Source organism: Corvus hawaiiensis, chromosome 9 (genome assembly GCF_020740725.1).
Source record: "Corvus hawaiiensis isolate bCorHaw1 chromosome 9, bCorHaw1.pri.cur, whole genome shotgun sequence".
Taxonomy (NCBI): domain Eukaryota; kingdom Metazoa; phylum Chordata; class Aves; order Passeriformes; family Corvidae; genus Corvus; species Corvus hawaiiensis.
In genome coordinates this window covers 18,276,768-18,300,644 of record NC_063221.1, presented here as the reverse complement: position 1 = coordinate 18,300,644, position 23,877 = coordinate 18,276,768, and the positions used below count along the sequence as shown (strand labels likewise).

At 37.0% G+C, this 23,877-nt stretch overlaps 1 protein-coding gene across 1 annotated transcript in view; it reads left to right on the top strand.

The window, feature by feature from the left end:
- The window catches only part of HS2ST1 (heparan sulfate 2-O-sulfotransferase 1), an 81,595-nt gene extending 58,335 nt beyond the window's left edge, over window positions 1-23,260 (top strand). Inside the window, exons 2-7 of the mRNA XM_048312741.1 lie at window positions 1,457-1,695; window positions 7,933-8,018; window positions 11,580-11,718; window positions 15,815-15,912; window positions 16,977-17,134; window positions 18,637-23,260. Of these exons, the coding sequence (XP_048168698.1) occupies window positions 1,457-1,695; window positions 7,933-8,018; window positions 11,580-11,718; window positions 15,815-15,912; window positions 16,977-17,134; window positions 18,637-18,863 (947 nt within the window). The 3' untranslated portion in view covers window positions 18,864-23,260. The remainder of the gene's footprint in view (window positions 1-1,456; window positions 1,696-7,932; window positions 8,019-11,579; window positions 11,719-15,814; window positions 15,913-16,976; window positions 17,135-18,636) is intronic.
- Window positions 23,261-23,877: the final 617 nt, after the last annotated feature.

The following is a 23,877-nucleotide window of genomic DNA, read 5'->3' as shown; positions in this document are numbered from 1 at the left end:
GGGAGCAACAGATGTCATGTGGAAAATTGAGATATACTCAATAAGCATTTTCTACAAACATTTTCATACTGATGTAACTTAGTTATGGGGTGTGAGATACGAGCATATGAGAGAGTGAGTGAGTTTAAGCTTTGAAGCATTTCAGACAGATGGAAGTTTGTGGTTTAAGACAATTTATGTGGAATTACAGGGTAGGCTATTCACAGCTTAATGATTCTGCTTTAAAAGTGATTTTATGTTATAATTAAAAGAGGTTTGGTGAAAGAGAATAGAAGGAGCTGGGTTAAAGAAGCAAGGAAGGTAAAGGCCAAGAGCTGCTGCTGCTGTTAAAAGCGTGTCATTCATAAAGAGCTATACCCTGTAAAAGAACATAATGCAGAGAATTACAGGTTACTCTTGTGATACCAACTTCAGCTTACACTGTTGACAAATGCAGATTTCTTTGAATACATTATTAAGGGCAGTATCACCATAAATGAATGAGAAAAAGTGCTTTGACATCTGTATTACAAATTGTATTAAAATACATACTTATCTGGAACAGAAAAAAACTGTGTCTCAATCAGCACAGGGTATTTGATATTCAGCAGCATAAAAAAAGAAAAAGCCGTAATACTGTGAGTTTTATTTTCCAAATAAGCTTTTAGCACTTGAAGCAATGTTCAATTACTCCGAGTATTGCCCTTTGTATAAAAGGAAAGATGGTTTATTTGCAAACTACTCACTCTGCCAAAATGTGTTGTTCATTGCTTGCCTTTCCATGTTTCTTTCTTTTTGATGTATTTGATGTATTTCAGTACTCAGAGATCACTCACCTTAATGTTACCTGTTTTGTAAGCACCTCTTGATTCTGTTCTTGTCAAACTTCAAATTAATAAAACTAATTTAATTTTTTGCAGCCCCGTTTATTTTAATGCTTTACTCTTGGGGCTTGTATCAATTGAAATAAAAAAACAGTGGTTTCGTCTGAATGACAGTGCCTCTGCACAGTCAGTTGGCTGTGTTAGTATTTCTGTTTCCAGAAGACTCCTATTCTTCAAATTGTTTTATTTATAACTTTTACCTCCGTTTTTAACTCCATTATAACTTTTAACTAGGTGTATTATAGAAATTATTTGGGATATTTCAGGGATGTCACTCTTTTGATAGTGCATTATAGACATTTTTCTGTAGAGATGATGTCTCTAAAGACAGTGGCATCACTGTGAGTCATAAGAGTATGGTCTGTGTTCCCTAAGCATACTGTTTTCTTTCTAGGCTTTGTGTTCCGTGTTGGACTGTCTTTCGTTCATTTTTATAGATCAAGTTTTGTTCAGATATGTCAGAAATACATAGGACAGCAAGTGTTTCCTTTATTGCTGAGGAGTTACTGCTTTTCACCAGGTTGTGTTCTAAGATTTGAACTTCAGAATTGGTGCTGTTTACAGTGACATTTTATATTTTTCATCCTTAACAGAAAGGGCGATTGCAAGACATGAAGTCAGAGAAATAGAGCAACGTCATACGGTAGATGGTCCCCGACAAGATGTGACACTGGATGAAGAAGATGATGTGGTGATTATTTACAACAGAGTACCCAAGACTGCCAGCACATCCTTCACAAATATTGCCTATGATCTCTGTGCGAAGAACAAATACCATGTTCTACATATCAATACAACCAAAAACAATCCTGTTATGTCTCTGCAAGATCAGGTAAGCTGCTGAATTTGGGATGTCTTTATGAAACAAGGAAAGAGCACGGGAAAAAAAAAAATTGCTATTGTAAACTTGGGTGATCTGATGTAATTGGCTTTTACGTCACGTTTTCCAATATAAATTCAATCTAATGGGTTCATATTTTCTTTGTAGAGAATTAATATTATTTCTTAATAGGTTTAGGTTTTTGCTGGGCTACTGGAGGTGATAAGTGTCTGTTTCTTGGACAAAAGCAAAGCTGAAAAGGGACATGACTGGGGTAGAAATGACCTTTGTTGTTATAACTGTTTTGGCTGTGTAATACTACTTGCCTGTCATCTCCATCTGCAGTGAATGCAGTCTTAGGCAATTTGCTCTCTGAGTAGCGCAGGCACTGTGCCATGCTGTCAGGGCTAGAGTTGTGTCTTTGGTACTGGCTCTGGTCAGGTCTCACAGGTGATAAAAAACATACAGAAAAGTAGTTGTAAATAGCTTGCGCTGTGAAGGATGGGTCACTTTGCATCCATTTAAAGCTCTCACTAAAATCACTGTAGTACCAGACTGGCAATGATCATGGCTACCACTGCATCAGATGATGAATATTTAAAAAAGATGATGAAGGATCAATGCCCTGTTTTTGTTAGGCTGGGCTGAGGAAGTAGGTTTGTTGGTTTATCTTCTTTATTATTTCCTTGGCTGACATGAGTGCACTTGCAGGGAACCCAGGTTAGAGATCTGAAACATCACTATCATCATCCCTGCTTGTAAAACAAATGTTTCCGAACTCTGTACTGCCGGTTGTATGCTGATCGCTTAAGTTGATATGCAGCAGAGGCAGGAGCTGTTCTGCATTGCAGCATGTCAGCACTGAGCCTTCCAGCTCCTTTAAGTGCATGTCTGCAGGCAGAAGCAGCTCTGCACAGCTGGACTGGGCCGAGGGGAAGCAGATGCTAAAGGCCCTCCACTTCCAGTTCTGTCTGTGGGAGAAAGGTTGAGCTAGGGATCTCCATGCAGAGGAAATAATGGACTTAGGTGATACTGGAATCTGTTTTGTGATAGTGGGGTTGTGTTACTGTTGAGTATTTCCTCCTGTAAAATTGTTTCCTAAATATGAAGGTGATACTGTCATACATGATTACTGAGATTATTAAGAGTAAATCTGGTAGCCATCACTATAGTCCTGTTCACTGCATAGAACAAATACTAAAGACCTGTGCACTAAGAGCAGAATGATTTTTCAGATGATTTAATAAGCCTATATCTGTTAATTAAAATCATGCTCAAGTCAGTAATACTTCATGCTGCGCTTCCCACCAAATTCTGTTTCTGTCAAGGTGCCTCTTGAAATGGAGGTCTGTCCTGAAGGATAGGAGAGCTAGTCATTTAATATAAATTCAATGGTATAAATTACACAGGCTACCTTAAATTTCTACTTCTGTTTGAACTTAATTCAAGTAAAATACGTTCTTCACTGGCTTAGTTTTGTATAAGAGAAACTCTTCATCTTCTCTGATAATAATCTATTGAAAAATGAAAATCTGTCAGTGCTGAGCATGTACACAATACTCTCAGTCCTACCTTCATTTGATACTATGCTCTTGTCCATGGTGATAAATTATGTACTTAAATTAGACAGTTGATACTATTCTTCTCTGATGGCCATTAACTGGGAGATGCTGACAGTGAAGAACTTCATATATTGCACAGCTGTTCAAAATCGCAGAAATAATTATTCAGCTTTAATACACGGAGATAACAACTTGCCATTGTAAGTCATAGTGTGTAAGTCTGGAGATGGCAGGGGTGCTGAGTGGTAGCTGATGACATTTAGTCTGTGTGGGCTTGGATTAGCATGACATTCATATGCCACCTTCACTGTTGTAGCTCATTTGGGTGCATTAGGTGTATATGCGCCAGTAGTAAAATACGTAAACACATCATAGAGACAAAATTGTTTTATCAGTGATACTGTTTGTTGAAGCAAATCTCCCTAAGCAAGGTGAAGATTGCCTTGGGCCTGGCAGAAATTTGTAAATTAGTGAGCCTTCTTTTGTGCAGTATTTCTGCTGTATTTTTTCCAAACTACTGTGATTCTGTAACAGATTTTAAGTTCTCTGCCCATATATGAAACCTTTACTTCTTGAATGCAATATGAAAAAAATGATATTTAAAATCCACTCCAAATATAGTCTGTATCTGATTTGAGATAATCCGATAAGAGTTCCTAACGCTCATTTTAGTTTCAGGTGTAACTTGTCCCAGCAGCCCTCCTTTCTTTTGCAGTGTCTCTGGCAGCAGGATCCTGGGAGTTGCCCCCCTTTCCCCAGGTTGGGCCTTTTCTGTGCAGCAAGCTGAGTGCCATGTTGCCTATATTGCATTTCTGACCTGTGTGGTCTGTAGTAGAAACACTTGCTTTTTATAATTAAATCAGAGTAGTTGTTTGGTTGAATTTTATTTGCTGCTTGCATGTTTCAGCAGTGACACTTTGTCTGTAAAAGAATGTCTGTGTTATGGCTATCAGGATGGCATACCAGCCACACAAACTTTATTGGTTTTGTTACATGGTGAAATTGTCATCTAAAACATTTAAAATTAAATGACTTCTGCATTACAGCATGTATTCTTGATATATTATTTTAAAAGTGGGTGTGAGAACATTCTCTATACTGTTACGAATGCTACAATTATCCAGTGTTTCACTCCCTCAGCTTGCTGTTTTCTGTTTCTTGTTATTTTTTCTCCTTCGGTTTCTCTCTCAGTTTTTCTCAAAAGAGCAACCTGAAAATATATTATCTTGCTTCCAAGTGCATTCTAAAACAGTTGGTCTCTCAGAGGACAGCACAGTCGTAGTGGCTTTAGTGGTACTTATTTCCTCTGCTAGTGCAGGTTTCAGTGGCAGTGAGAAGTGGAGCAAGAGAAAGGCTGCAGCAACTCTTGTTAGAAGTGGAAGTACTGTCCTGTGCTCGTGAACAGTTAAGAACTTTTCCCTTAGAGTTAGATGGTCTACTGAGTATGAGTGCTGCATGTGTGCCAATTGTATTTTCCTTCTGAAGAAGAAGTATTAGTGCAAGGCAGGTATCCTGGCTGTGCTGTGGCTGAACTGGTGAACTCAATTCACCATCTCACTAAATTGCTTCTCAACTGTCCTTGCCTTGGGCTTGCTTGTGGTTGTTCATGGCCTGCAGCCAAAGGTGTGCTGCTTGCCTGTTTCCAGCATTCCCAACCCTCTGATTCAGAGCTAACTCAGACAAACTCATGCGCACTCATGCACATGCTTGCACACTCAGACACACTCTTGCACACACACACACACACACACACAGAGGGACACAAGCAGTCACACACACACACACCATCCAGCTCAGACACACAATCACACACAGACACATCCACACATGCACATACACACGCTTGCACAAGCATGTGCGCCTGTGTGTGCATTAGTGTGCGTGCATGTGCATGCGTGTGTGTGTGTGATTGTGAGTGTGATTGTGTGTGTCTGATGGTGTGTGAGTGAGTGTGTGGTCAGACTGTAGGGAAGAGGGACTGATGGTTGCAGTTAATGGACAGAGATAAGAACTTAAAATATCACTTTAGTTTGCACACATGGCTTTTTCTCAGACCAGGTATGCTGGTTGGGTTTTTCCTTTTTTAGGCTCACTGGGACTTGTTTTAAATTCTTACCGTCCTAGAAACTGAATGTGTTTAACTTACCTTTCAGGACATCTTATTCCCCTAGAGTATGTTTGATCTGGCTTTTTAATTCAGTGAACCTCAGCTGATTTCCCACTTACTAAAGGCTGTGAAGCAACTTTGTAGCTGATTATATAAAAGCACCATGAAACAACTTCACAGGAATTCCATTCACGTCTATATGAACTTCTAAAGTCACCTCAAATTTTATTCAGTTGGGCTCAGATGAAGAAGCTTTCTCTGTCTTTTGAAAGCTCCACTATCCACTAAGCCCTGAAGAGAAAGGTAAAATTGATCATATTTAACAGTATGAAACAGTGAGCAATATTCATCTCTGACCTAAAATGTCTGAATCCAGACTCATTAGGTTGTCTGTGACCTGGAACAATTCTGGCTTTTGGAATACTGCAAACTGTGGGAGAGAAAAAAAAAATCTCTTGCCTGCAGGCTAGTTATGGGCATTAAAAACTATAGTTCTCAGGGGCTCAGCATGTTGCAGGTCCATCTTAAGACAGATGTAAATGTCACAGCTATCTTACAAAACCTTCCTAGCCTTCTCTTAGCTTGGCTGGTGTTAGAGGCTAGACTATTCATCCGATGTTTATAAAAATTATTTCCGTAGCAGACAATAACATTGTAAGACAAAGGCAATAAAGGATTTTTGTAACTGTTACTGGAACATCTACGGTTTGATGCCAGATGCTGGCATAGGGATCTAAGACAAAAACCTTAGGATTTTGTACTTAACATTACCGTATATCTAGTCCTAGTCTATCCAAAACTGAAATCTAGATGATGTAAAATATCAAAAAGCTTGTTCATGGAAACATAAACATACCTTTAATATGTGGATTGCACTGCACAGCATAAATAGCATAACTGGTTTACTTGCGGAGTTGTATCAACCAACCGTGACATTTTGGGGTTCGTGGGTGAAGGAAGGAGAGGTGATTTATATTTTGTATTTAGAAAACTTCTTTCCTAGGTAAAGAAAAATTTATAGCTGAGGCTCTCCACTGAAAATATCTTGTCATTAATCTTGGAAAGATACAGTCAATGGAAGTGTGGTTTATTTCAGTAGCAGTAAAGGTAGTTCAACCGGATTCAAAGTCCCATATTACCAGTTTGTGCTATGGACAAAACCAGACAGAAAGGCAGTGCAGTTCAGGAAACACCATTGTGTAACATCGTGCAGCTAGATTTGCCGTAATTTTCATGTGCAATATATGGTTTAAATTTTGTAATGCCACAGACTATGAAACTTGTGCACGGAACAAATTAATGTTGCCTGTTATTAAAAAGTAATATACACTGCTGTTATCTGAGAGTCTAAGAGCCAGTGTTTAAAGAAATAAGTATAGGTTACCAACCTCTTAAATCCTAGACCATGAGTTTTGCACATTTGAAGAAACAGCAGCAGGCCAGTCTCACCTCTTAAAATCCTCAACTGGTAGGTTGTAATAAATAGTAAATATTATGCTTCAGGATACTCTCAATCTGCTTGACCTTACAGAATGTTAGTGTGTTGTCTTGAGCTCTCAAACTTTCCTTTTTTGGCTCTCTTGTCTCACCTCAGGATCTTTGTGGTTATCTGTTTCTCTGTATAACAGAAAAGATACTGCAGATGTGCAGAGAACACTATCTTTTAATTCACTGCCTCAGAAATGGCATATCTTCGTCAGACAGCTCAGGCAGTACAAATTTATCATCCTCTCTTTGTTATCCAATTCACTAGATTTGAAATAACTTTCAGTTACATGCTTTGATGTTAAAATATTCTGTTCATCTAATAAAGCCAAGCTCTATCAGGATTTGCATGTCCCACTTAATTTGATCACACTTCCTGGTTTGGGGCTTGTGTCTTATTTTGTTCTTTGAAATGTAAAGCTATTCCTATTTTTGTGAAGTTTGCCAGTAACTGCTTTATGAGCCCTTGTTCAAGGGCTACTTCATGCTTTAGCATGCAAATTTCCCTGAAATGTTACACTTAAGATGACTATTCAAAATAGTAAACTATAGATAGGATTTACATTGCATGCATTTATAACATTTCTGGATTACCTGTGCATTGCATTTTGGGATGGAGGAGCAAATGAACCATCAGATTCATTTCTTATGTCCGAGTTAAATAGATCTAAGAACATGCTGTAAATCTGGTACACTTCTATTCGAGGGACTGAATACGGATCAGACAATTCTATCAAATATGTACTTGCATTTCTACTGAAAGAATTCCACATTCTTTTCAAATTACAAATAAAATGCACTGACAAAAATGTGAATGTTTGTCTTGCTGATGTTTTTGTGGTAGCTTTCCTTGAACTGTCCTTCTGATTGCTATATTCTGCTTTTGTTTCTCACCATTAAATTCTGATGATCTAAAATTAGTCATCTGTATGCTGCAGAAAAGTCTATTTTAGCTGGCACAAATTTTTTGGTAATATTCAAAATAGACTTTTTTATCTAATGCATTATAAGATTTTACTTAAAAGCCAGGAAACACCGTGTATTGGGAAATGTAATGAGCAGTACAGAAACACTTTCTGTTGCCCACTTTCACAGGTCCGATTTGTGAAGAATGTGACTTCCTGGAAGGAAATGAAGCCAGGATTTTACCATGGCCATATATCGTACCTGGACTTCGCCAAGTACGTTCCCGTGGCGGTACCTGCGGAGCGCGGAGCGGGCTCCAGCTGGGCTGCCAGTGCCCTCTAGTGCTCGGAGCCTGGGAACTGCAGTTTGGTAAAAACCCTCACACTGGCGTTCCCATATGGCCACTACCTGCGGTTGCTATTTCACCGATTTCTCGTTTTCTTGCATGATAAAATGTAGCCGAGTTTCATTTTTAAAAAATAATTTATATACTGGGATTAATATTCCTCGTCTAAATTCCAAGCTTGTTTTACTGAAAATCATGGCTTTCCTCTGAAACACCGGCAGTTCTGTTTCAGGATTGGCTTCCTGTTCAGGGAAGTTTAACATACCTGTTCTCAAAAATGTTTCATGTAAAGAGTAACACCACCTGCCTCTTAAGTTATGTAATTCTTCTCTACCTTAGTATCTCTTTACACTTCATCGAAATATAAAAAGTTATATTTTGAAGTAGTTTTCTGGTCTGTAGTAGTTTGGCTTGCTAGAAAAAGCATTGAAATAATTCTTGTGGAGTTAAATGCTGCTACTTCTAAAATGAAATTAAAATAAAATGTGGTAAAAACCTCTCACTGACTTCAAAGGTTCAGGATCATATCTTTATTCTCACTTTCATATGTTTTCTTGTCTTATTTTTGCTTCTGGATCTAAAGCAGTGATCCTCAGTAGCTAGGTCTTATAAAACCTCCTCTTGAACTGACAAGTCAGTTTTGCTTAAGATGCTTACTAGGCAGTGCTTCATCTTGCACTTGAAGCATGTGGAAAATGATTTAAAATTGAAAGTGGAATTTTCAGATCTCATTACGTTTGACTGCACAAACAATAGTAACCACTACTTTTACCTCTTGCTGACGGTCACTCCTCAGTGTTGTTATGTTTCTGTGCATTAAAGTATTTATTTAAATTCTTTTTTGTATGTAATGATTCCTTTTGTTTAGTCATTCCTTTTAATTACTCATTCTGTCATGTACACTGATTTTTAATTTGAACTTTTTATTCCAATGAATGAAATGGGGAAGTGAGACCTTCACAGATTCCCAATACTGTATATTATTACAGGAAATGCTAAAAGCTACAATGGCACCAAGTTTGCAAAAAGTAACAGGCAAAAAGAGTTACTTGCGAATCAGTCAGTCAAATAAAATATATAAAAATTCATTAGTTTCCTTTCTGCTTTTTTAAAATTAAAATACTTCAACATTAATAAACGCTTGAACTGAGTAACAGCTTTCTGGTGCAGCAAAGCTGCCGAATGTTATTTTATACATTAATTCATAAAGCTGAAAACATTTTCAGATACTGGAACTCCTAAAACTGAAATAATTATTTTACATCTAGAAAGCATCTAAGCAATTTCACAGATTTCTTTCATCTGCATCTTCCCTCCGGGACTGTGTTATCCTTGTCTTTGTTGTTTGTTATCCTTTCACCTGAGTGATTTTTTTTTTTTCCCTACAACAGCTTGCTTTCTCATACTTTGGGTTTTCATTATTAAAATAATATCTTGAATACGCTGGTTGTGCTTGACAAGGCCCACACCTTTAAGGCTGTGAGGTATGTTCTTGTAATGAACATTTTTGTAGTTAAGAAGTGTAAAATATTTCAGAAGAGTCAATGCTTCCGTATACATGGACATCAGACTTAGGTCCACTGTCAAATATCAGAAGTACCTCTTAAAATATGCTGAAACTTAAAAGTACTGGATTCCATCGATGACTCACAATATTGAGGACAGGTTATTGTAATCCATCAATGTAGAAATTACAGTAATAAAAGTTTAAATTTTTTCCCTTTTCTTTTTGTCTTTTAAAAATTTCTTATCCCTTCTTATTCCCTATTTTCTCTGGTAAATGGTTGGGAAAAAAAGTTCTTTGACAATGCAATTGCCAATTCACTGTTATTATTAATAAAGTTACAGTAACAACCTGTGTTACTGTAACTGAAGCTAGTTGTGAAAGCTCGTGTACAAATCCATGCAATTGTACAATCCAGCACAAGCATTTCTAAGGACTTGGACATGTTCATTAACCCACAGATATGTGCTGTTCGTTGGTTGAGTCTGCTGCTGTATCAAAATGGTTTGTTACAGCTTTCTCAGCATCTGCAGTAGTCTGTGGAAGGGGACATGTGCATGTCTCATGCACTTTAGTGTACCTTAAAGAGGATGCAGTTCAAAGCCTGGATTTTGCATCAGAATGGCTGAAACATTCACACACTCTATCTGCAGGCTTTGGAAAGTCAGAGCTGGCATGCAGACAGATGTCAGCAATGCCACCTTTGAGTGCTTCAGACTGACTCATTGGTACTCTGCTGGCAGCATTGGAGAATCAATTGCTCTTTCTGTAGCCTCTAACAATTTCTCTGTCTGTAATGCTGGTCTTTGGAAAAAGTAATGCCTGTTAATTGTTTTTTTTCCTAACTTCCTCCTTTCTGCTGCTTTTGCTACGTTTCTGTTCTTAAGCTTTTCAGCTTAAGATTCCTCATATGTACAGTATCTGGTAGTAAAATTTATCCCTTCAACAATAATGGCACTGCATCTTAAAACTATGAGTGCTCTGTTTTAGCCAAGCTAGGAGGCATGAATGGCCCTCTGTAGATGCAGAACGCTTTCCCAGTTTGCATAGGAACAGAAGAGAACTTTTTTTTCCAGCTTTTAGCTTTATGTCAGGGCACTTGACACACTTGCAATTTCCATTGTGATATAAACTCTTTAATATTTGGATACCATAATTATTTGCCAAAGGATGTCTCAAATGGAAGAGAAAATAAAACTGAGAAATGTATTGTAAAAGCTGACTTGAATGGAAAAGAAAATAAAACTGAGAAATGTATTGTAAAAGCTGACTTGAATGTAGATCACCGCACAAAACAGTGTGGTGGTTTAAATCTTCCTCATGTGTCGCGTGAGCTTACTGCCTCATTTCATCAGGCTTCTGTTTGTACTGCAGTACATCAAAATTTGCTTAGGATAAATGTCTAAGGAAAAATTTTATATCTTTAGATAGAGAAGTTAATATGATTACAGATACTATCTTAGACTTATATTTAATAAGCATAGCCATCTGCATTCAACCCAGGCAATGGATGGGCTCTGAGCTCTGTCTTCCTGCTGTTACAGTTAATGTCTCTGACAACTGGAGACCTGCCAGGAAAACCACTCATAGCATTACAAAGCTCAGTTCACAAGGGCAGGAACTCAATATCAAACTTCCTTGTACTTACTATAAACATGTATGTGGCTGCTAAACTAGTTAAGGCATTTCTAGAGTAGGGATGGTTGTGTAATTTTTAGTATCAATTTGTATGACAATATGTCTGGTTTGTTTGTTTCTTTAATAATAAACCCTTAAAATCATAATCCTAGGCAAACTGAAATTGAGCTTACTTTCACATCCGTGTAATATGCTGGATATGAGGATGATTAAACTTCCTCTCAGTATCATGTATTCTGTGTATAGATTTTATGTGTATAGTTGTAACAATGAAGACAGGCTTCTACGTATTAGATGAGAAGCTTTGATTTGTCCTTTGAAAGATGTGTTTTTCCTCTTTTACTTTAGATTTGGTGTTAAAAAGAAACCAATTTACATAAATGTCATAAGAGATCCTATAGAGCGCCTAGTTTCTTATTATTACTTTCTGCGCTTTGGAGATGACTACAGACCAGGGCTACGGAGGCGAAAACAGGGGGATAAAAAGGTAAAGTACACCCAATTGTATATGCTGTACTTACTAAAATTAATGTGAAAAAAATTTTTAAAATGTCCTGATAAAAGCTGAATAGTTGTTTTATCAACCTTGGTACTAATGGTGGCTTTGTGAGTTATATTCTCCATTTCCTGTCCATACTGGAGCAGAGCATGACATTAAGTAGGTTCTTTACACCCTTATAAATTCACTATATGTTACAATTTGTTAAAAAAAAACTAAATAAAACCTTTTTAAAAATTGTTTTTAGGCATCCAGACTTGTAGTTATGAAATTAAGCTATTCCTCCTATGTAAGAAGGCTACATCTCTTCTTGTTGAAGACTGAGACACATGTTCCATCAAAAGCAGTAGAACTGCTGATGCTTTGGCTTTGTTGTTTATTTTCATATAATTAGCAACCCAATTTATTTTATTTTTTAAAAATTGAAACATTGAAATATCTTTTTGCTGTGGAGTATGATACATAAATTTCTGTACTTCCTCCTGTGTTTTAGGTGGTTGTAGGTATAAGTTCAGGTTAGCACATTCAAACATTGACTACGAATACAGCTTCAGAATGGCAATATCATTCAGGCTCCATAATATATTTGTTCCAGAAAGAATCTATACATCCCTGTCATGGTTTGCAATATGACATTTTTTGGGCATGTTGCTTTGGATTTTTCTTAAATCGGGAAGAAAAGTAGTGTATTAAGTATATGAGTATAGTTTATAAAACTGCAGCTAGAACAGTGTGGAATCCTGAAAAATGCAATGAGTTTTTGTACTTTACAGAGTCAAACACTTTATACAGTTTCAGTGATGATATTTTCTTAAGCTGATGCTGTTTTTCTGTAATGTTGACAATTTAGTGTCATGCTGTGTGAGTACCAAGAGACACTGAAAAAATAAGCAAAAATCACACTAAAGACAGCTTAGTCTGTAAACACCATAACTAATAAACATGAGTGATCATTTGTATGCTGCCCCCATCCAAATAGTGCTTTATAAATACTGGGAGCAAGCCATTCCTCTTTTCTTTCCAGTTGGGAACTAACTGCTCCCTGTTATTTAGGGTTTAGCGCCATCTTCAGCTACTGCATTTCAGTTTGTCCAGGTATCCTGCAGCATAGCAGCCTTGGAAGAGGAAAGCTTCAAGAATAAATTGAAATTAAGCTTAAAAATTGTCTTTATAGAACTGGCTAAATAGATGAAAAGGTGATATGATTTCATAAAGGCATTTTTAAAAAGAGAGATAGGATCTCATCTTTTGTAGCCTGCTGTCTTCCTCTTTCCTGCTGGAGATCAGTCACTTGAAAAGCTGAGCATGCTGCCAAGTCTGAGCTGTTTCTAGGACATAAAACTTACTAAAAAGAGTGGAATTTAACAGTATTTGTGTTATTTTTGAATTATAATCCAAACAACCTTGTTAGGTAGTCACTGGGAAACGTTATGCCAAAAATCCTTAGTGTTGCTGCGTGGTAGACTGCATTGTAAGCTTTGATTTGCTGGAAAAAAGGTCAAATGCATTCCTGTTTAAAATGTTTACAATGCATTGCATTATTAATTTTATGTTTTTCTGTTGAAGATGCTTTTTTCCTTTTGTCACTATGATACCACTTTATTTAGGTCTGAGACTTAGTTGTTGTTATACAGATTTAACATGTCCTGTAAGTATCTCAAGTTTATTTGAAGTGAAATTGATTTACTGTATCAAACTTCTGGCTTCTTTCATTTAAATCAGGTTTTTCCAAAGTGTCCCTGGGGAACTGTATGTGTGTAGATGATGTAAGTTTTGTATACATTAGTTATAAAATTCAGTAAGCTCAAAAATTGATTGAGCCAATTGCAGGGTCTTTATTCTATGTGTGTATGTATGTATTTATACTATAAATGTAACACTAGTATGTGTTCCAGTAGATTCACTTAAAGATTTTCAAATGAAAAGTAGGGAAGGTCAGAAATCACTTCTAATAGAAGCCAATTGTTCCTTTATTAGTGGAAAGGAATCTCAATGTACTTTACACTCCAGTCCCCTCCCAGTCCATACTACAGCAGTTATATGGAAGAATTCTTAATTAGGTTTTTTTTCTGTGTCCCTATGCTTCCAGTCAAATTTGGCTCCAAATGCAGAGTCTGTAGAGGCAAGGGTTTCTTACAATAAAATCTCTGGATGGAGCAGTCAAGGTAGGTATGTAAGAGGAAGTGTGGAACGAAGTCTGTCCTATTTCGACTTACTTAGAAAACGGCTTGCTTCCTTTTGCTTATTAACTGTAAAATAACCTGCAGGTATAAGCAAAGAAATCTTTGCACAGATGCCAGTTCATTTTTAGTATAAATGTTCATAATTTAGGCTGTGCATTTAACAATAGATTGGCGCAGAAATTCCCTAGAGAACTATGCCAGGGAAAGCATACCAATGTCTTGTTTTCCTGGTTAAGCTGCATTTTTATCTGTGATGTGTGGCATGTTGTTCTGGTTTGAGACAAATTCAGAGGAACGTCCAAAATGAACGTCCTCTGATAGAAGGCAGGTTTCAGCCGCCCCTCCCCCACCAGGTTCGGGAAAAAATTTCCTTGGAGAAAAGTGAAGGGAAAAAACGATTTATGTAACAAACACACGGGAAAAGAATAATAATGTTAACTAATAAAACCTCTCGCTGTGGAGAGAAACCTGGGAAGATTTTAGAGTCCTTTCTGTGGGTGTGGTCTCTCCCTCTCTCACCCTGGAGCTGGAGTTCAGCGTGGGGGCCCCAACCCCTCTGGGCCAGTGTAAGGTCTCCCAGTGAGGTTCTGATGTTCTGAACAGTTCCAGAAGAGAAGAAAAAGAAGCCAAAGTCCCAGGGAAACAAAGGAGTTTAACTCTCTGTCTCTCTCTTCCGAGAAGAAGAGCCAAGAGCTGGGAAAAGCAGGAAAGTGCTTTCCTCCGCTCTTGCCACCACAGAAGCAGCTATCTCTGTGTCCTTGGAACACAAACTGCATTGAAAAGTTCGTCTGGCTTTTTTTTCTTTCTCTTGCACCCAGTTTTAAAGACACAGAAAGGCACAGGAATCATGTCTGGGCATAGAGGGATACACATCATAGGGGATACACATCATAAAGTCACCCCAAGACACATGTACAAGCTATTCTAAACTCAGAGTTCAATGTGAACCAAGGCACCACAGTTTACTCCCTGCTTTGGCATAGTATCAATAATTTTTTCAGATTATTTTATAAACTTCATCACAAAATAGAAGCAAATGATGTTGTCCTTGTTCTTAACCCCAAATAATTACACAAATGTGTTTTTACATAGTTGCTTTGAACAGAAACTTGTAATTATACAGAAGAAGCAGTCTAAAAAGTTGTCTATGTGATCTATTTTTTTTTAATCTATCCTAGATACAGGCCTTATATCTTGATTAGAAATATCATAAATACTTTATGGTGACACAATAAAGCATTTACAAATTCCTTCCAGTGCTAATGGAGTTCCTTTTGTAACTGTGTTACTGCAGTTGAAACTCTGTTACTACAGCTGTGTATCCACATAGAGAGCAATATTGTATGGAATATTCTGTTATGCAGTGAAAACTTCCATTCACTTCTTCTGATTGCCAAAAAAAAAATTAGCCTCTGAAATGGAAGTTGTTTGTCATAATTAAAATATAATAGATCCTTGTTTAATCTAAAACACAAAATGCACAATGTTCTATGTTATAAAGATCCAGCTGTTGAAGGATCACACAGTTCCTGATGGCATTTGATGCTGTATCTTTAGTGACTTTTTTTGTAGGGGAAAACAATTATACCAACACATAGGGACTGTTTTTTCTAGTTTTGACAAATAGCCTTTGCTAAGGTTATATCAAAGGTGTATCAATGTACCAGGTAAGATCAATTGTTCGTTAGTTGTAACCATGAAAGACTGTCCAAGTACTATTTAATTGGGACAATAGGTCATCCTAAAAACACTGTGAAAGCAAGGCTTGAAAAAATGTTTCTTTTTCTTTAACATCATATATGTGTTTTTCTGTCCCCACTGCATTTAGCAACTAACCAGTTCGGGATGTTTGATACATATATGAAATTTTAAAGCTCAGCTCAATTTTGTCTTTGTTCCAGACCTTTGATGAATGTGTGGCAGCTGGAGGTTCCGACTGTGCTCCAGAGAAACTTTGGCTTCAAATTCCATTCTTCTGTGGCCACAGCTCGGAATGCTGGTAGGGAGATAAATGTAGCTTGTTAGTCAAGTACATCAGTGCTGAAATCTAAACTTTAACAAATTTTAATATGTAGCCCAGTTGATAAAAGTGTGAGGGACTGGACAGAGTGAAGCAATGAATACTCAAGTAATGTGTTTTCTGTAGAAGATGGATTTACTGAAACAGTTTTGCAGTTCTTTAAACTAGCAATACATTACAATATTGTATCAGCAGTGCTATGAGGGAAAACGTTTCCAATTTTAAAAATCATTTTTGCAGATTTAGAGTCTTGACACTTTTCTCTTAAGTCAGACTACTACAGTATTATTCTTTTGGAATGGAGATATTTTAGTTCAAGCTCCTGAAGTTCCTGGGGAGTACACAATAACTGAGATTGGGATAAATTTATCTTTTAAAACCTTTACCAGATATCTAGTAGTCAATGCTACTTAGCAGAAACTGAAACAAAAGCAAATAGTGTCCATCTGTCAATGCAACATGTTTTATAATAATGGCACAGACTTAAAAAAACTCTTTAGCAAAAAAAAAAAAACCAAAAAAACCCTAGATTATTTGAAAGACTCTATGTGATATCAAGGCCAATTATTTCTCAAAGGTATTGTTCATTCAAACGCATGCAAAGTAAATGGCCACTTGGGAGATCCTCTTTCAGTGCCTGTTGGTCAAACCTATCTACTCTCTGGCCATGAGGAGAAGCAGAGAAAGAAAGGAGGTGCAAAAGGGAAGGTGTGTTCAAATTTCTGGTATCTAATGTGAAAGTGGAGAACAGGGTATTAATATTGAGACAATGTAAATCCTGGAAAAATTGCATGAATAGAAGCATTAAGCATATACACACATCGGGTATTTTTGTTGAGACTCTTTTATAAATAGAGTTGTATTTTTAGGTAAGAACACAGATGAGAGAAACTGGAAAGGAAAATGAAGTTAGGAATGGTTATAACTTAAAATGAGTCCTGCCTTTCCTATACAAATGTTCTGTTGTGAAGTAATCTCCATCTAGGGACCAAGGATTGTTGGCTGACATCAGGACTTGCTGTAATTGTTCTCTGTCATTTTAGGAATGTGGGAAGCAGATGGGCCTTGGAACAAGCCAAATACAATCTGATTAATGAATACTTCCTAGTGGGAGTTACTGAAGAGCTTGAAGACTTTATCATGTTATTGGAGGCAGCTTTGCCCCGGTTCTTCAGGGGTGCCACAGAACTGTACCGCACAGGTATTTAAATAGTTGATTCCCATGGATTCCATGGATTTTTCATCCTCTTATTGCCATTTTCATGTGAATTCTTTAGATCTAGATGAACAGTTTTGAGTCTCTGCCAGGTTTGCCTCCCAGCTGAGTGATGCTCCTACAGAAGAGACAAACTCATTTTCAAAGATTCTCAATACTTCTTTTTTTTTGAGGGGGGCAGTGGGGGCAGGGTGAGAGGGGCTACTCCAAGTATCCTTCTGCCTTACACGAATTGTAAATATTTAAGGTTGGGGTAAAGGTAGGTGGGTAGGTATACTGCATGTAACATTGTGACGTGCTTATAGCAGAACATTTTTTTAAGGTTTTGCAGTGGCTTCAGTTTTGTAAAGTGGCTGATGTGGCAGATTTCCATTTCCTCTGAAGCCCTGCTGGAATTAAGTGTGCTCGATGCACCCTGGTTGGCTGAGCAATAAAGCCTGAGGGATGCAGAGACCCAAGTAGATGTTTATCTTCCTGGGCTCCTAGTAAGATGTAACAACTAGTAGCTCAGTTTCTAGGAGCTGGCCATGCAATTTATGATGAAGAAAAGATCTATCTTAGCAGGGCCTCTATCTACAAACAGAGGGAGAAAAGAATCTGATGTACAGAGCCTAGATATGTAGTATTAACAAGTTAATTACAAAGCAATAGGCAGCACTCCTTGGAGAAAATCTGGTCATCATTTTGGTCATCTTTGTCTCAGAAACTCTGTGCAACAGGGATGTGGCTTACATATCATTTATGATAAGACTACAGTATTCTATTTAGATGGGAGTATAATGGTTTAAATGCCATTAGTAGAGATTGTATTTTGATTAGAAATAGACAATTGAAATAACTTGAAAACAAGGGGTTTTTTCTCTTTCATGGAGGGCTACAGAGAGCTATGCCAGAGCAAGGGCATTTTTGGTAGTCTGAGTTGAATATAACCTTCCCTGGAGGTATTTAAAAGACGTGTAGAACTGGCGGAGGTATTTAAAAGGTGTGTAGGTGTGGCGCCTGGGGACATGGCTTAGTGGGACTTGGCAGTGTTAGGTTTGCAGTTGGACTCGATGACCTTAAATGTCTTTTCCAACCTAAATGTTTCTATGATTCTATGAAAGAAGTATCTCCTGTGCAGTTTCTAAAATTCTTAACATTTGATACCAGATTAACATCTAAATAATTAATTTTGAAAGACCAATTTTGCTCCAGGTAGATTATGTGGAGTAATCTTATTCCTTAAATGAATGTTCATTCCCTGGGTTTATTAGAGCAAGGAGGAAGAATTGAAAGAATGGATGCAGTGGATTCATAAACACTTACTGAGAGGCTGTAGTTCTCCAGCTCTGCATGTTGTGTTAATAAATTTTGGATTAAAGCCTGTCCCTTCTAATGCAGTTTATCAACACACTGAGAGTATAAAAACTCTGTAAATAAAAGGACTGTAAACATTTTTTGAGCACGTGAACTTGAAAATGAAGTTATTGCTTTCATTTTCCATTTAGGAAAGAAGTCGCATCTTAGGAAAACAACTGAGAAAAAACTTCCCACAAAAGAAACTATTGCCAAGCTACAACAGTCTGAAATCTGGAAAATGGAGAATGAGTTCTATGAATTTGCACTGGAGCAATTTCAGTTTGTCAGAGCACATGCAGTTCGGGAAAAAGATGGAGAATTGTATATTCTGGCTCAAAACTTTTTCTATGAAAAGATTTACCCTAAATCAAACTAAGAACGCTATACTGTTAGATTTATGGACCTAAATCTTTGGTCACATCATCATCTTAGTCCTCAGCCATGGAAACTAGATTGCTTGTAGACCTCCAAGACATTTCTTTATATGAGAAAAGTGGGTTGTGGATCACCGCCAGGGCTGTGGATATAGCTGTGTTGGTAATCCAGAAGCAAAGGCTTCATTTCTTTTATCTAACTAATACTTTCCGTGGGAGTCAATATCCTTAACCTGAAGAAATCTACACTGTAATTCGGAGCAATTAATACACGGCAGTTCTATTTGAAAATATAAACAATCAAAAAACCACTTCTGTTGATGCTCTTTTTAATTTTCAGAGCAATTTATTTTCATTTATACTTCTGTGAAGAGGAAATAGTTTTCCCCAGCTTTCAACATGGAAATTTTGGTTGTATACAGTATGAGTAGTCCTAATAACTGGTTGACATCTGTGCTTTGTTTTTGTGAATCATGTCACATGGTATTAATTGGGATGGTTAATCATGTTCTGCTGAGAAATGCTGCTGCTGCTGGAATTGCCCATATTTATATATGTGGTTTTATTAAAAAATTATAACTACTCATTAGTGTTAAAATGTCATTTTCACGTTAATATTGTAAAAAGTTAAAGAATCAGAGCAGTGGGGTTTTTATTTTGTTTTTTTTTTAATCACTACCACCACTGACTGAGGTTGGGAAAATGACAAAGAAATTTGGTATTGTCTGCAGTTCTAGTTGATCCTTACACAGTGGTATAAAAATCGTAAATTCAGTAAGTTTCTCCATGGATTCTTTGTAATAATTGTAAACTGAGGTATTGGTGAATCCATATTATGACTCTATTAGTGAGCTGTGGTATGGCTAGGGTTTTCCTACTACTTCAATACTTTTATCTGTAGAATATTTTTACTGAGGTGCTTTATAACGTATTTTAAAGCATTGCATTTACAAAAGGAGTAAAATGCTGTAAATACTGCTAATTTTATGTATTTGGACCAAAAGGTTTAAAAGTAACTAGTTTAAAGTGGGGGTTTTTGCACCGGTTCTGTTACATGTGAAGTGAAAAACATCACATCTAATTCCTGGTTGAGTTAACTGTTGGACATTGCTGAAACACACTTCAGTGACCTCTCTGACTTCAATACCAGAATGTTGTCCAGGGTTTGTCTTTACAGAAATGTAGTCTTCATCCTTTTAGAAGGGTAAGAGATCAAGAAGAAAAGTGTCATGTGCAGTGTGGTTGAGAAAGATGCAGTGAACTTGATTGACATAATTGTATTTATGTAACTGCCATTACGCGACTGTTTTAACTTTGTGAGTTGCCATTATTAACAATGTGAAACACCTGGTAGATGAAGTAAATTGAAATTTGAGAACAGATGTTTAGGGCCACTGCATTATAGCAAATGGCCATGGAGCACTGCAAGAACTTTTCCTAATGAATTTTCTTAAAGATGAGTATTTACACAACTTACACCTGCCTTTTCTTAAAAGTGCTTTTCACAGGATTTGATTGGGAAGGCACTGAGGAGACAAAGGAATGGTGGGAAAGGCTTAAATTCCTAAGGTATCATGCTGAAGGCTTAGTTTAAAATTACCAAGTGGAGTTTCTTTAACCAGCTTGTTCTTGTAATGAAAACAAAGGAAATGGAAAATGGTCTGTGAACTGGATGTCTGCAGCCAAAAGCAACAGCCCAATTACAGAGAGGATAACAAGAGACTATCAAGTACATCTTGCAGTTTCTTTGTTTTCTTAGATTTTTCCCTTCTGATTTTAAAAATAGATCTCTCTTTGTTCTTCCCAAATAATCAGGGAAGTTCCTTCTCATAAGTTACCATTTATATAGCATGAACCATACATAAGACTTCCTGTTCTAGTTCTTGTCTGTTGACATCAATAATAATGCCAGCATGTTTGGATATAGGATATGTTAGGTCACACATGAAGACATGTTTCCTAGCTAATGAAAGGAACTGAGGAGTCATACACAAAAAGTAGTTAATGGGCATCTAAAAGTTTTCATTGAAAAGCAGTCACTTTTTAAAAAAAATAAAATAAATATTTATAATCCCAGGAAAGATTTCTGCTCAGTGATCGTTTTATGTTAGATTTTTGGGGTTTTTTTTACCATGTTGTTTTCCTTAAGAATAATTCAGATGAGTTTACCTTCTTGCAAATTTTCAGAAGAGCACCTCTAAGAGAGCTGAAGAGCTTGCTAAGTGAAAATACAAAATATTCATGTAAGTAATGAAATAGGTATGTAGACAAATGCTTCTCTATTGACAAGAAAACAATAGACAAAACTTCTACTGATTTCAGTAGGGTCTACAGAAACTCCTTCTATTCTGTAAGCAATTTTAAAAGTTACGTTTCTTTTCTTCCAGGATTTGGAATTTCTTAATTATGAGTCTTAATAACAAAACCAATGCAATTTTTTTTACTTTTAAAAGAGCAATATATTTTTCATAGTTCATGTAAGGTAACACATTTTATTTAATCAGATATCACTTCCTGTTCTTTGCTGGGAACTGTTAAGATTGAGACAAACAAGAATTTTAGGAATATTTTTGAGAAATGTTAGCAACAATTGGAGCAGTACTCATTCCAGATGTATTCAGAAAATGTGATCATCTGTACAACACGGAAGGAACCAAGGCTGTCTACTTTTATATCTAGTGCAACCACTAAAGCCGACTGTGAACTTAGAATAATTTGAGTTTAGAACTATCAAACTTGGATTTCATAAAAGACAGTTTAGGAAAAGGAGTTTTACAGATTTTTAATACTCTGTTCTATTCATCTTCTGTTTGGAAACAGAAGCAATCCAAGTTGTTAGCATTAAAAATATTTTACAGTGTAGAAGTATGATTTATCTCATGTATTTTCCCTTAATGACTCATAGAGGAAAGCAGCAATATGTGAAATTTTGGTTTTGCTTGTTGTATGATCAGTAAACTACTATGCAGCCTCCTGAACACAGATCTTATAACTGAAGTCACTGTACTCTCTGTAGAGGAATGGGATTGGCTTTTTGCAGGGCTAAGTTCATTTGAAAGGTGCTGAAATGCTCATCTATCTACATATAGTTGAGAGTAGATTTTGTTACACTGTTCTGTACTTTCTGTACAAAACTACCACCCACATTTTGTGCAAAGCTCTAGCCCTATTGAAACTCTTGATGTCAGCACAAGGCGCAAGGCCCCGCTGTGCTGGTGACTCCCCAGCCGTACCCACAGCATGCCGGGGACACTTGTGATACACCAGGCAGTGCTGACAGGAGAGCAACAGTGTTTGTAGCTCCTTCCCTTAATAATTCTGCAGACATGCAACAAGAATTTCACTCTTATTTTGTTAGTGCATCTATAAGCAGACCCAAGGCTAGGGTGCAGAATGTCCTCTGTGCACATTCCTGCTTGTTCTGGGTGGATTTTCTAGCAGTCTCTCTTTTATTGGTATGCTGATCATGGCTTCATTTTCAAACAGACATGAAAATGTATAGCTGTACAAAATAGGAGATGGAGAACCAGCCCATCCTGGTCATTTGAAATGCCTTTTCTGTGTATTTAGTTTTTTCTGAAGATACCTAGCTATTTTTACATTACAGGAATAAACTTTTGCTTATTGATAGTCTCAGAGCAGTTCTATATTCTATCACTAAAATTCAATTATTTTCTTTTACACTTGTGTTTGAATTCTCCATTAAGCTTACCTGGCGTTGCTAAAGGTGTATATGACAAAAAGGTGTGTAGATGATACTGTCTGAACTGTGCTGCTTAAGCAGTCAATGGAAAAGCCTGATCCAAGTGCACTGCCAATTTAGCTCTTCAAAATTAGAGCATATTTTATGACTACTAGAGATGAAACTTAAAGAAAGTTTAAGGCTACTTAGTTGGATGGATGCTTCCTTTACTGTAAGCCTATGCAACTCTGTAACCTTTCCAGCAGTATTTATAGAAAGAGCCCTCTTCCTGAGACTTTTCTAGAGCATAATTATAAATGTTCATACACTTGTACTGTCTGATATTTACATCAGCAGCTTTCCATAGCTTCTGCAAAAGAGACAGATTTTTGAGCATTTCTAAAGCAGTCCTGAATGTAATTTTGAAAAACATGGATTGTGCTTCATTACCTTTTTCTTTTTAAACACACACAGCTAAATAGTGCCTTTTTTCCTCACAATCCATGTTGAAGATGCTTGCTCCCACTCACCCTCCATAAATTGATTCATTTGTGCAATACTATTCCAACTTGAAACCATTTTGTCACAGCTGTTTGAGAAATAATCTCCATTTTTCCTCACTGTGCTGCCAGCTTTCTGTTGTTTAAGTGTTTCAGTTGATTACCTAATGCAAATGCTATAAAATAAAACACCCACTGGGAAGGGGAAAGAAAAGAAGTCTGGTGTCCTGTCTTAATATTTGCATGTCACATTCACATTGAATGCTTTTTTTCTGGAACATGTTGTTATACAGTATTGTGAACTTTGTTGGCAGCTATTGTGATTTTGGAGGGGAGAGAGAAGCTGGAGCGTAGCTCGTCTGCAATAATTTCATACACCTATAACCAAATATATTTATAGGCCCTTAGAACTTGCATGGCCTTCATGACCAGATATGTTTTAAGTTTGCAGAGGGTATACACTGTGCTGAAAGCATCAATGAAAAGTTCTTAATATTAAAGCCAAGATTTGTAAGAACAGAAAACTGGCATTAAAACAGTGGATTGATACATCTGTGCTTCCCTGCCTAAGGGAACAAGTGACCGACTGATTGCTATGGTACGGGAACACCTTCAGTTACTGCAGTGCTAAGAGTGGTGTAAGAACTTGAGTAGACTAGAAATGTCATTTGCATTTGTAAGCAAGGACTTAGAACAAGAAAATACGGTGAGCATGGGTATAGTGCTGTTGAGGATTTCTGAGGCATACTATAACCACTGCCCTATAAACATCCCTGGCTGTGTGTGCCATGGAGCTGAACATCATCTGACCCTGCCAAGTTTCTTAATGCAGTG